The sequence below is a fragment of the Wickerhamomyces ciferrii genome, contig 00158 (genome assembly GCF_000313485.1).
Source record: "Wickerhamomyces ciferrii WGS project CAIF00000000 data, strain NRRL Y-1031 F-60-10, contig 00158, whole genome shotgun sequence".
Lineage (NCBI taxonomy): Eukaryota > Fungi > Ascomycota > Saccharomycetes > Phaffomycetales > Wickerhamomycetaceae > Hansenula > Hansenula ciferrii.
Genome location: NW_011887582.1, coordinates 59,023 through 70,265, shown reverse-complemented (window position 1 = coordinate 70,265; position 11,243 = coordinate 59,023). Strand labels below are relative to the sequence as shown.

General features: G+C 29.4%; 4 protein-coding genes across 4 annotated transcripts; 2 read left to right on the top strand and 2 right to left on the bottom strand.

The window, feature by feature from the left end:
* Positions 1 to 2,267: 2,267 nt before the first annotated feature.
* On the top strand, positions 2,268 to 4,625 carry BN7_4430 (SUN domain-containing protein; the record flags this gene model as incomplete). Its single annotated transcript, XM_011274990.1, has 1 exon — positions 2,268 to 4,625. One exon carries the CDS (start codon positions 2,268 to 2,270, stop codon positions 4,623 to 4,625), a length of 2,358 nt encoding a protein of 785 aa, XP_011273292.1.
* A 220-nt stretch (positions 4,626 to 4,845) lies between these two features.
* BN7_4429 (cyclin family protein) lies at positions 4,846 to 6,399 on the bottom strand (the record flags this gene model as incomplete). The annotated part of the gene is made up of 1 exon (XM_011274989.1): positions 4,846 to 6,399. The coding sequence occupies one exon, from the start codon at positions 6,397 to 6,399 to the stop codon at positions 4,846 to 4,848; it is 1,554 nt and encodes a 517-aa protein (XP_011273291.1).
* A 1,833-nt stretch (positions 6,400 to 8,232) lies between these two features.
* Positions 8,233 to 9,774, bottom strand: BN7_4428 (uncharacterized protein; the record flags this gene model as incomplete). The annotated part of the gene is made up of 1 exon (XM_011274988.1): positions 8,233 to 9,774. One exon carries the CDS (start codon positions 9,772 to 9,774, stop codon positions 8,233 to 8,235), a length of 1,542 nt encoding a protein of 513 aa, XP_011273290.1.
* A 563-nt stretch (positions 9,775 to 10,337) lies between these two features.
* BN7_4427 (DODA-type extradiol aromatic ring-opening family dioxygenase) lies at positions 10,338 to 11,231 on the top strand (the record flags this gene model as incomplete). Its single annotated transcript, XM_011274987.1, has 1 exon — positions 10,338 to 11,231. One exon carries the CDS (start codon positions 10,338 to 10,340, stop codon positions 11,229 to 11,231), a length of 894 nt encoding a protein of 297 aa, XP_011273289.1.
* Positions 11,232 to 11,243: the final 12 nt, after the last annotated feature.

The window sequence follows — 11,243 nt, the reverse complement described above, 5'->3', positions numbered from 1 at the left end:
TGTATTTATAAAACTTTCATATCAAATTGATTTTGTGTTTTATGTTTTTATACACCTGTAGTACTTCAGCGGCTAATAATTTGGTTGCAATATCATTCCATACACAGCGCTTAATTATGGTTGATCAATTTGATTTTATGTTGACATGAGTATACAGTGTATATACAAATCACAAATATATAAATCATCATCCAGTTTAATTAAAAGTGTATCATTATGAATATTGTACTGATGGTGTAAGCTTATATGAATAACTACAGATATAATTTAAAATTAAAGAATGATTCGATGTATAGATCAAATGATCATTGAAAGATCAATATGAAGCCATACCAAAATCATCATGTATATATATAATCTATTGATATATAATTGATATAATAAAACACAGCTAATGTATAATATATTATATCAAAAGACATCATGAATGATAACATGTTAGATATAAAGATTTGGCTTTAGAAAGAACATAGATTATTCAAGGTTTGATAAAACTGTAGGACGCACAGCTTGTGTTAGCTTTATAAATCCAACCCATCCTATTAACAGAACAGAAATTAATATCATGTTCGTAATTATCAATTAATTATAAAGATTTAATTTCTAGTAGATGTAGTTTATAGAAATTCATGGGATTTCTCAACCTTTATATAATTTTCCATCAACACGGCGGCTAAATAATTATTTGCAAGAGTACCATCAATCTATTAACATCAAAGGGATTAATACAAAGCTAATAATTTGAACTCATTGATATTATTGACTATGTACGCTGAAGGTAGATCCATATTAATGTGATTAGCAACTATACTACAATTGAGATCTGATTTATAAAAGTTAAAGATGATCTTCATTATATAGATTGACTTGATGTTTCTTCAAGTTCCTATCTAGATTTCAATCAATCATATATTCTAATTAAATATTAATTATCCAAACCAAATTGCAAATATATAGTCTTTAAATATACTTTATTATAGTATGGTGAAGGTTAATATTGAATTTCAAATTGACTGCTGCATTTGATTAAACAAGTATATCATTCATAGAAAATCAACAATATCTAGTTGACCAAAGGATCAATAATAAAACATATATCATTCAAACTTCTACTATCGAATTATCAATAAGATTATCAACATTAGCATAAATAAAGCTGATCGAATTGGAGATATTATAAGATTGATATGTAAACGTCTAAAATTTTGCTTTTGTGGTTGATCAAATTCCCGTTTTTTTGGCATACAGAACACAGTACACAAAATTGAATCGTATAATAATTGTATTGGGAAATGTACTCACAGCGGTTAATGATTTTGGTTATCTAATAGAAGGATTGAAGTAGACTAATAGGACTATAGATCAGAAGTTAAAGTAGTGATGTTATATATAATAGCGCTACAGAATCAGTTAAAACTAAAATGACAAATGATCTTTAAATATATAGATTGAATTGTAGTAGTAAACCAAAACAATATCTATAATCTGATCAACATTTATTGGGTTATATCTTAGTGATTAAGTATCAAATAAGATACTTTAATAACTAAATCAAAAACTAAAAGATAGTGCATGTCTGAGTTCACACTCAAAAAGATTTCACAATCAAATACTAGAGACGTCATGAACAAAACGTTATGTAACCTATTAGGAAATCCACAATATGAAAAAACTAATTACCATTCACAGAAAATATTAAGAACAACACTAATAGTGAACCTGTTGTGTAACAAACATTTTGCTCAATGTTTTTGTATCAAATTAAAAGAAGTTTAAATTTGAAATTTAAAATTTAAAATCGAAGAAATTTATAAATCACTGCTGTTTCTTAAAAAGGCAATGGTTATGAAGCGAGTGATTAGATGTGTTCCTAAAACTGATAATTGCCTGATTAGGTAGTTATCCTTTGGTTTTATTTAAGTACGTGATATTTTCTAATATTACAAAATCGTTAATAATAAAGGTATTTGGATGGGGAAAAAGAGTTGGAAGGTAAGTGATCATTTTATATTTGAATGGGAGGTCAAATTCACTAGGTTACGACCCCCTTCCTGTATTAAATCATCAATTTCCTATTGTTTCATGGTAGCTTAAAATTCTGATCTAAATTTTGCGCGATTTCTGTTTACACAATTTAATTTATAACGGAATTTGATATATGGTCTGATAACGTCTACGTTTTATAAGGTCAACATATCCAGATCAACTAATACAGAAGGGCCATTTATAGACAATCAGTAATACCACTGAACGAGTAACTTAGCTCAATGCTCAATAACTCAATCAAATTTTGGTTTTGGCTCTTAATTTTCCAATTTTCAATAGGAGTTATATCAACAGAGAATATTAATAATGATACATCAACTACGTCAATAACATCAAAACAATTTCAAATACCATTAACTTCACAATCATCAAAGTCTAAAGTACCCAAAGATGAAACTTTTCAGCCCAGAACAAATGATATTATAACTGATACTGATGTTCAAGAAGATCAAGCAACAAAATCAATACATATAGAATATGAAATTAGTGTATCAACTAATTCATTACAATCATTATCATCTAAAGAAATAAGTTATTCTTCAAGTGAATCTATAATATCACCAATATCAGAACCTATAATATCATCAAGCTCAGAAGTTGAATCAAATTTCATTTTAAGCTCATTAATTTCCAGTGAAACTTTATTAACCTCATCAACTTCTGAAGAATTATCAAAACCTACATTACTTAGTACAAATGTTTCAATACCCATAAACCTAGAAACAAATGAATCAATTGAAACAAATGAGACAAATCAATCAATTGAATCAAATGATTCAAATGCTTCATGGTCAGATACAACAAACAACAGTATAGAATTTCAAGAGGAAAATTCTGATAGATTTTTATCATTTGAAGAATGGAAAAAGAAAAAAGGTGTTGATTCAAATAATCAAAATGAATTAAAACCAGAATTAATACCCAATAGAGATTCAAAATTGATCCCCAAAGATTCAATTGGTGAAGAAATGGAAATTGATATTTCAAATTTTTTCAATTCAGAAAATCCAGAATCAACACAACAAGAAGAAATACCAGAACCTGAGGGAAAATTATACAAGAGTAAATTTAATTTTGCTTCATTTGATTGTGCTGCAACTATAGTTAAAACAAATTCTGAAGCTAAAAGTGCAACATCAATTTTATTTGAAAATAAAGAATCTTATCTATTAAATCCATGTTCTGCACAAAATAAATTTGTTGTTATTGAATTATGTCAAGATATCTTGGTTGATAGTATTGTTATTGGTAATTTCGAATTTTTCAGTTCAACTTTTAAAAAAATTCAAATATCTGTTAGTGAAACTTTTCCTGTATCATCACAATCTGGTTGGAAAATTTTAGGACAATTTGATGCAAAAGATATTAGAGATTTTCAAACTTTTAATATTAGCAATCCAATGATTTGGGCAAAATATTTTAGATTAGAAATATTAGATCATTATGGTTCTGAATTTTATTGTCCATTATCTATTGTTAGAGTTCATGGTAGAACAATGATGCAAGAATATAAACAAGAAGAAGCTTTACAAAAATCTAAAGTTGAACAATCAAAACAGGAAGTTATTCAAAAGAAACAAGATATTGATATAGTGGATTCATTAGATTCCAACAATATAACAAATCAAGATTGTATTTTAACAAATCAAACTGTTAATAGATCAATTAAAGATATTCAATCAAATTTAACAAATTTAACACAATATGAATTAAGTTATGATTGTCCCGTATCATTACCACAACTGAGTTTTGATTCATTATTTAATAATACTCAAAATGATTCAAAATGTGATCCAATTGATAATTCAAATAAAACTGTTTCATCAACCACCCAGACTCAAACTCATCATCAACAACAACCGACAACAGGGACCCAAGAATCTATTTATAAAAACATAATGAAAAGATTATCATTATTAGAATCAAATGCAACTTTATCAGTTTTATATATTGAAGAACAAAGTAAATTATTATCAACAGCTTTTGGAAATTTAGAAAAAAGACAAAGTTTAAAATTTGAAAATTTAATTGATAGTTTTAATTCATCAATATATTTACAATTAGAAAATTTATCCAAACTTTATAAATCTTTCCAAACTGAAACTGATGATTTATTAACTTTACAAAGATTAAAACATGAATCAATGTTATCTTATGCAAATCATAAAATTGATTCACTTTCATCAGATTTAAAATTTCAAAAAATTATAAGTTTTATAAATATGTTGATATTATTCCTTGTTTTAATTTATGTGATCTTAACAAGAGATACATATATTGAAGATCAACCATCAAGTCCATATAGAAATACCCCACAACATCAACATCAACAACCTGAAGATTGGGTTCAAATTTCTAAAAAAAGAATTACATCAACTGGTTCATTATTAAAAGCGAATTTGAAAAGAATATATAGTACAAATGGTGAGGTTCATTCACCAAAGAATCATGGTACATCAGATGAAGAATATGAAAATGATAGTACGACATCAACAACAACCTCAAATGAAAGGGGAAAAATTAATGGTAAAGAAGGTAAGAAACCATTAACACCTGATAATAGTGATGATGAAGAATAATATATATAGATTAATGAATAGTAATGTTTAATGAAAACAAAGTAGAACTACATATATTTATGCCAAAAAAGAATACATTAAAAACTTTAGCTATAAAATGATTAAACCAGATCATCTTAAAAACTCTATAGAAAAAACATTAAACAAATACACAAAGCATTAAACTTGAAGAAAGGAAAAAAAGACTCATAAACACATTAAAAAACCTTGAACATTTAGATCATATCACCATATTTAATTTATTTTGTGATCTTTGAGCTAATGGACTACTACCAGTTTCTTCATCATGATAATTTCTTGATCTTTTATTACCAACCCCAGAATTCCCTTGATGATCAGAATCAATATTTGATCTAATTTTAATAAAACTATTATTTCCTTGACTTTGTGAATACATTGAACTTTCAATTGGTGAAGTATTTGGAGTTGGATTTAATGAAGTTGAAGAAAAATTATGATATAAATGATGATCATTTGAAAAAATTGATGATATAGTGGATGATGCTGATGGTGGTGTTAATGGTGATTGGAATGTACCAAATGGTGGAGGGATTTGTAAATTTGTGAATTGTGAAGTTATTGGTGAGTTTAATGATGAGTTTGATTGATAATGATGATTGGCTTGTGATTGGGATTGTGATTGTGTTGAGAATCCAAGGAATAAATCAGTTATTGCAATTAATTGAGTTGGAATTTGATATTCTTCAATTGTTGGGATTGAAGTTGGGATTTGATTTGTGAAAATTTGATATTTTGAAAGGAATGATTGAACTAATTCAATTATATTAAAATCTTCAGTTTTATATTTATTAATTAAAGCTTGTGATAACGTCTTGAATGAATTTATTAATAATATAGTAATTTGACGAATTTGAATTATAGTTTCATCAGAAAATCCACTAAGGAAAGGTTTTATAACATTTGGATAAAGATTTTCTAAATTTTCATCAAAAGTTTCATCATCACTTAATTCATTTGCATAAAATTCATTAATTGATTTTTTAAAAGATTCTAAAGCAGAATTTGAATTCATTATATTACTTGCTAATAAATGTGATGTAATTGCAATTATTGAACTTGGGAATTGTAAATAATTACGTTCATATAATGAAACTTCACAGAAAAATCTTGTTAATTGAGTAATTTTTTCATATTGATCTGATGATGATATAAATTTATTCATTGTAAATTTTTTTGGAGTTGATGTAATAAAATTTAATGAATTTTTCAAAGAAATTTGTAAACAATCTTCTAATGAAGTATGAGTTAAATTCCATTCTAAAGTTGATAAAATATGTCTTTCCATTTGTACAAACATTTCTTGATCATAAACATTTCTACACATTATTGTTAATTCTTTTAAAGTTGGAACTCTTGATTTTTTATCTTCATATTTAGCAGCTAACCATAATGAAGTACAACCAACTAATTGATAATGTCTTTTGAAAACAACTCTCTTAGAGCAATATTTATCAATGATATTTATGGCTAAGAATAATGTTTGAGGATGTAATCTAAATGATTGATGAATTTCCACAATGAAATCTAATAAATAAGGTCTCATATACCATTGAATTTCTGGTTGTAAATCAATCATGGAACAATTAACAATGGAATTATTTTCAATTATTGATAAATAATTTGTTATATCTTGATCATATTCTTGAGTAGCTTTTTTATTTGCTTCAGTTTCTAATAATTCTAAAGTTGGATGATATTGACGAGGTTTTAATTGTTTTGGAGGACCTAATTTTTGTACTTTTGGAGTCCACATGATGGTATTATATTAAATGATATTATGATATATTAATAAAAGTTTGAAATAAACTTGATATGAAAGTTATAGATGGGTATTAAATGATTAAGATGATTAAAATAACTTTTTGAATCTATGAATTGAACATGTAAAACTTTTTTTGAGTATAAAAGAATGAACTTGTATAACGAATGAATGTGAATGAACTTGTGTTGTATATGAGTAAGAACTGATGTGTTAATAGTTTCCTTGTATATGATGGCTATCCAAGAATCAAAGCTCAAGTTGAATTTTGGGAAGTTAAAAGTATAAATATGAATATCAAATCTTTATGGACCTTTGAGAATTTGTTAGTATTCAAATGGACATAAACTTTTTTAAGTAAAGACGCGGTGAGTTTTTGAGCTTACTGCTTCATCAAGTAATCTGGTGAAAGGGCCTTTTAGGAAAATTGGGAGGAAACTTCAAATGCAAAGCGTTTCCAACTTTGTAACAGGTTTTGAAGACCGTGATTTTCCATGCATTGAAACAATTTTTGAAAAGTTTAGGTGTATAATTTAAATTTTTCGTGTCGCGCGCATATCTGATTTTTTATTTTCATTTTTTCCTGAGAAACGCGACGCTAGGCAGGGAGGAAATCTGAACTCCCAGCCTAGATCTCAACGGGAGCTGGGCAGATACTGAGCCTAAACTGGTAAATCTAGACAGAGATTTCCAAAGGGGGTCCATTTGACGCGGTTCACTGCAAAGAGACAAAAGGTTCTTTGGAAGGGGTCCCCAGCTCATCAGCGTGGAAGTTGTTCACTTTGTGCTTTACTGAAAGAAGAAAAAAGACTGTACTGTTTTAGAAGGATTGTCGCAGATTATGGTTTAGTGTATTAAGGCTCAAAAAGTTTAGGTTTACGTTGTGTATTTGATGCGATATTATAAACAGTAGTTCTTATTGTCTTGTAGACATTTCCATCTTTGAATCAAGAGATCAGAAGCTTTTACCTGTTTGAGCTGGGAGTAGCCCCATTTTCAATACACAGGACCTAGAAGCACAACAAATATTATCATTCTCCATTAAAACACACCACCATTTTGTTTACACGAACCACAATCTTCAAAATTCAAACCACAAAATGTAAAACTTGTTTGAAACGCGATCTTTGAATCGTGAAAAGTTTTGTTGAAAACACGCTTTAATGGTCTCCAATTGACACGAATGCAGTGACAGAGAGGTATAAGGGGATCTAGAAGGAGAATTGAAATATTTCATATACGGTGAAGAAAGTTAGAGCAAGAGAGCAAGTGCGCCAGTGTGCATTGGGTAAAGCCAAGGGTAAGTTATTGTTTCACCGTATCACTGGGTTCAATGTTGCCCCATAAAGCCATGTTCAATGCTCATTCTTGATGTTTTCTCTTACAGGAGATTGAACCTTTGATCGTGGTAGACTTAGGTCCTAATTGTTTCTACAGCTCGTTACGACAAGTTCTAAGAAAGTATAGTCGAATATTATGAAAATCGTTAATCAGTTAGCCTTATACAAGCCATACAACTTAGCGTAATAGTACCAACACAATCAATGATAAATCAAGATTCACGTACCTTTAACATCTATATCTTCGCGATGTTTATTATTTTTTTAGATCGCGTGTAAGATTGCTTAAATATGAAACATCGGCAGACATATACAAACCACAAATTACAATATACTTAACGTGTAACTTCTTTGGGTTAAACGTTGCAAAGTGACATGGTTCATTTTTAGAGTTTTACACATCATACATATAACCATTGGTAATAATCGTACCAGGAATCAATATTCCACCTAGATCCTTGAAATTATACTACCTTCGACGTTCACTTCATAAAGGATGTTTAAAAGTCAAATCTGAAGTATCACCAGGGATGATAAGATCCAAATACTCCAACTCACCCAACTCATTCAACTGTTTCAACTTTCTTGCTTTCCTTTTATTACTCCATACATATTGAAATCTTTGCAATACTATAATCACATTCAAACATACAAATAATACCAAAATTGCAATCCAACCTTTAGGATAATTTGGTGAATCATTTGCTCTAAATATTTGAGCTCCAGGGATAGCTGCTGCATTTGCACTCATGAAATATAAAGCTAATACAACAGATCTTCTTTGTGAAGTAATTTGATTCTCTGCAATCCATGCTGCATTGATATTATGCCATGATGGTGCTATTTGATATATGGTATAAAGGGCATAAAAACTCCATCTTTTATAAACTTGTGATTTGGTTTTGATGATGATTGCTAATATCCAAGACCATATGGAACCTATCAACATTGGTAATGAACGATCTTTGAATTTATCACTTATTGTTACCAAGACTAATGTTGTTATTAATCCACCAGCACCCCATGGAATTGCTAATAAGTTTGAATTTATGGTGCTAAACCCCAATTGCTTCAAGATTAGAGAACCATATGTTGTTGTTGGTTGGAATGCTGGTAATCCTGTTAATGCCATAAGGAAATGTGGATATATCCTCCAATCTTTCAAAGTTTCTTTGACATCACCAAAAGTTATTGATTTTGATCTTGATGATGTTTGGTCACTGTTGTTTATAGCTCTATCTTGAAGTTTCAATTGTGCTATAAAACATTCAGTCTCATCATTATTCAATAATTCACCAAACATTACAGTGCTACTTTCATCTATAGATTTAGGTAATAACAAAAATGAAATCAATCCAATGAAAATTGTGAAAATACCTTCAATCAACCATAACCATCTCCAACCTGGCCAATCATGATAACCTCTCATTTTTAAAATCCCACTAGCAATCAAAGGACCAAACATCCCAGCAAATCCATTCCCATAAAAATATAGTACAACTCTTTTCCCATATTCTTCTCTTGTGGTATATGAAGCTAAAAATGCCATTGAATTAGGTATGAATCCACTTTCACAAAGACCCAATAGGAACCTAGTCGCAAGAAATTGTTGCCTTGTCTTGATGAACGCTTGGAATGTTGATACTATCCCCCATAGTATAACTTGTAAAGGGATCCAATATTTAGCACCAATTTTAGATAAGATGATATTTGATGGAATATCACCAATACAAATCGCACCCCATAATATTGCAACAGCTGCATTTGTAACATTTTGAGTTATTTGAAGATCTTCAAGAAAATTATCTGTTAATACTTGAGATAAATTTGCTCGATCTAATGAAAAAACGAAAAATATTAAGGATAATGTTGGTAAGATTGTAAAATCTAGTTTTTTTAAAAGAGTTTGACGTGGGTATAATGATTCAGTTTGTGATAATTGATTTTTATCCTGTGAAATATTGAGATCTGAGTCTGAGTGGGTTATAGATCTTTCATCAATTGTGGGTTCCTTGACAATGTTAGACATGCTGAATTTGATACAATCCAGGAGTGTTAACCCTATGATTTCAACAGTGAATAGTAGACGGCTGTGATGTTATATAAATATAATCCTCAGTATTGATATATTGTTTGTCAAATCATATGGTTTTCAATAAAGGTAATTGAGCCTCAGTTATTTACTGTAACATGAATTTGATGACAAGCAACCAGGATAAGAATCTAATCATTAAAGTGGCGTAATTTCGACGCGTGTGTCTCTGAATTCATCCGCTTTTAGTTTTAGATTGTCTGGTTTTTTCAAAGTCTATTAACGTATTTTATATCATTATTGTTCATTTAACCGGTGAGGTTAAGCCACAATAGAGATCAAGGCAGAAGATCAATACAGTCATGATAACATCGAAGAGAGATATGGATGATAATAATCAAATGAATATAATAGGTTGTAAAGAAACGATCACGCCACAACTCTAGCTCTACTATCTCGTCTTTCGTGGTTCTTGGATCTTTCCAATATAAGAGCATCTTACCCCAGAATAAATCACACAAGAATCTACTTATTTATAGTACACCAACTAACATATCATAATGACAATAAACCCACTTCCAACTTATTTTATAGCACATGGTGGTGTTGGTGTTCTTGATCTTCCTCAAAAAGACCCTTATAGACTACAGCTTCTTTCTATAGGTGATGAAATCAAGTCTCTTAATCCAAAGGGTATAATTGCAACATCTGGTCATTTTGAAAGTCCTTATCAAGAAACAATTCAAGTTAACATTAAAGAAGATCTTGATGTCCTATATGATTATTTTTTCAAACACGATGACCCTAAAAGATATCAATTGAAGTTTAAACATTTTGGTGATAAAGCTATTGCTGGTGATGTTGTTTCGGTATTGAAAGATAAAGGTATACCAGTAGAAACTGTTGAAAAGGACACAGATCATGGGATTTGGGTGGCATTGAAGCTTTTATTCCCAGAAGAACAAAGTGAATTAAAAATCCCTGTTATTAGTGTCTCGACATTCAAACCATCAACTTTCAAAAAACAGGTCGAATTAGGTGAAGCATTAAGTTCATTAAGGAATGAAGGTTTTGTATTGATACATTTTGGAATGCCTGTTCATAATATTTATGTTGGTGATAGAAATCAATCGAAACGTGTTGTCGATTCTTTAAGAAATGATAGTTATGATCCTGTGATACAAATCACAAACCCAAACTATTCAGAGGATTTCACAAAGGAATTAGAGATATTGAATACTATTAAGGATTATGAAGAGAAAAAGAAAGCAGTAATCAGGCTTGAAAATGATAAAGAGTCAAATATATATCAAGCGCATCCAACATTGGAGCATTTCACTCCATTCTTGGCTTATATAGGATCTTCATTGAGATCTGATAGCGGGTATAATTACAAAAGAACAAAGATCACATCAAACATGAGTTTCTCAAACTTTAAACTTGAATCAATTTGAATAATATAATAT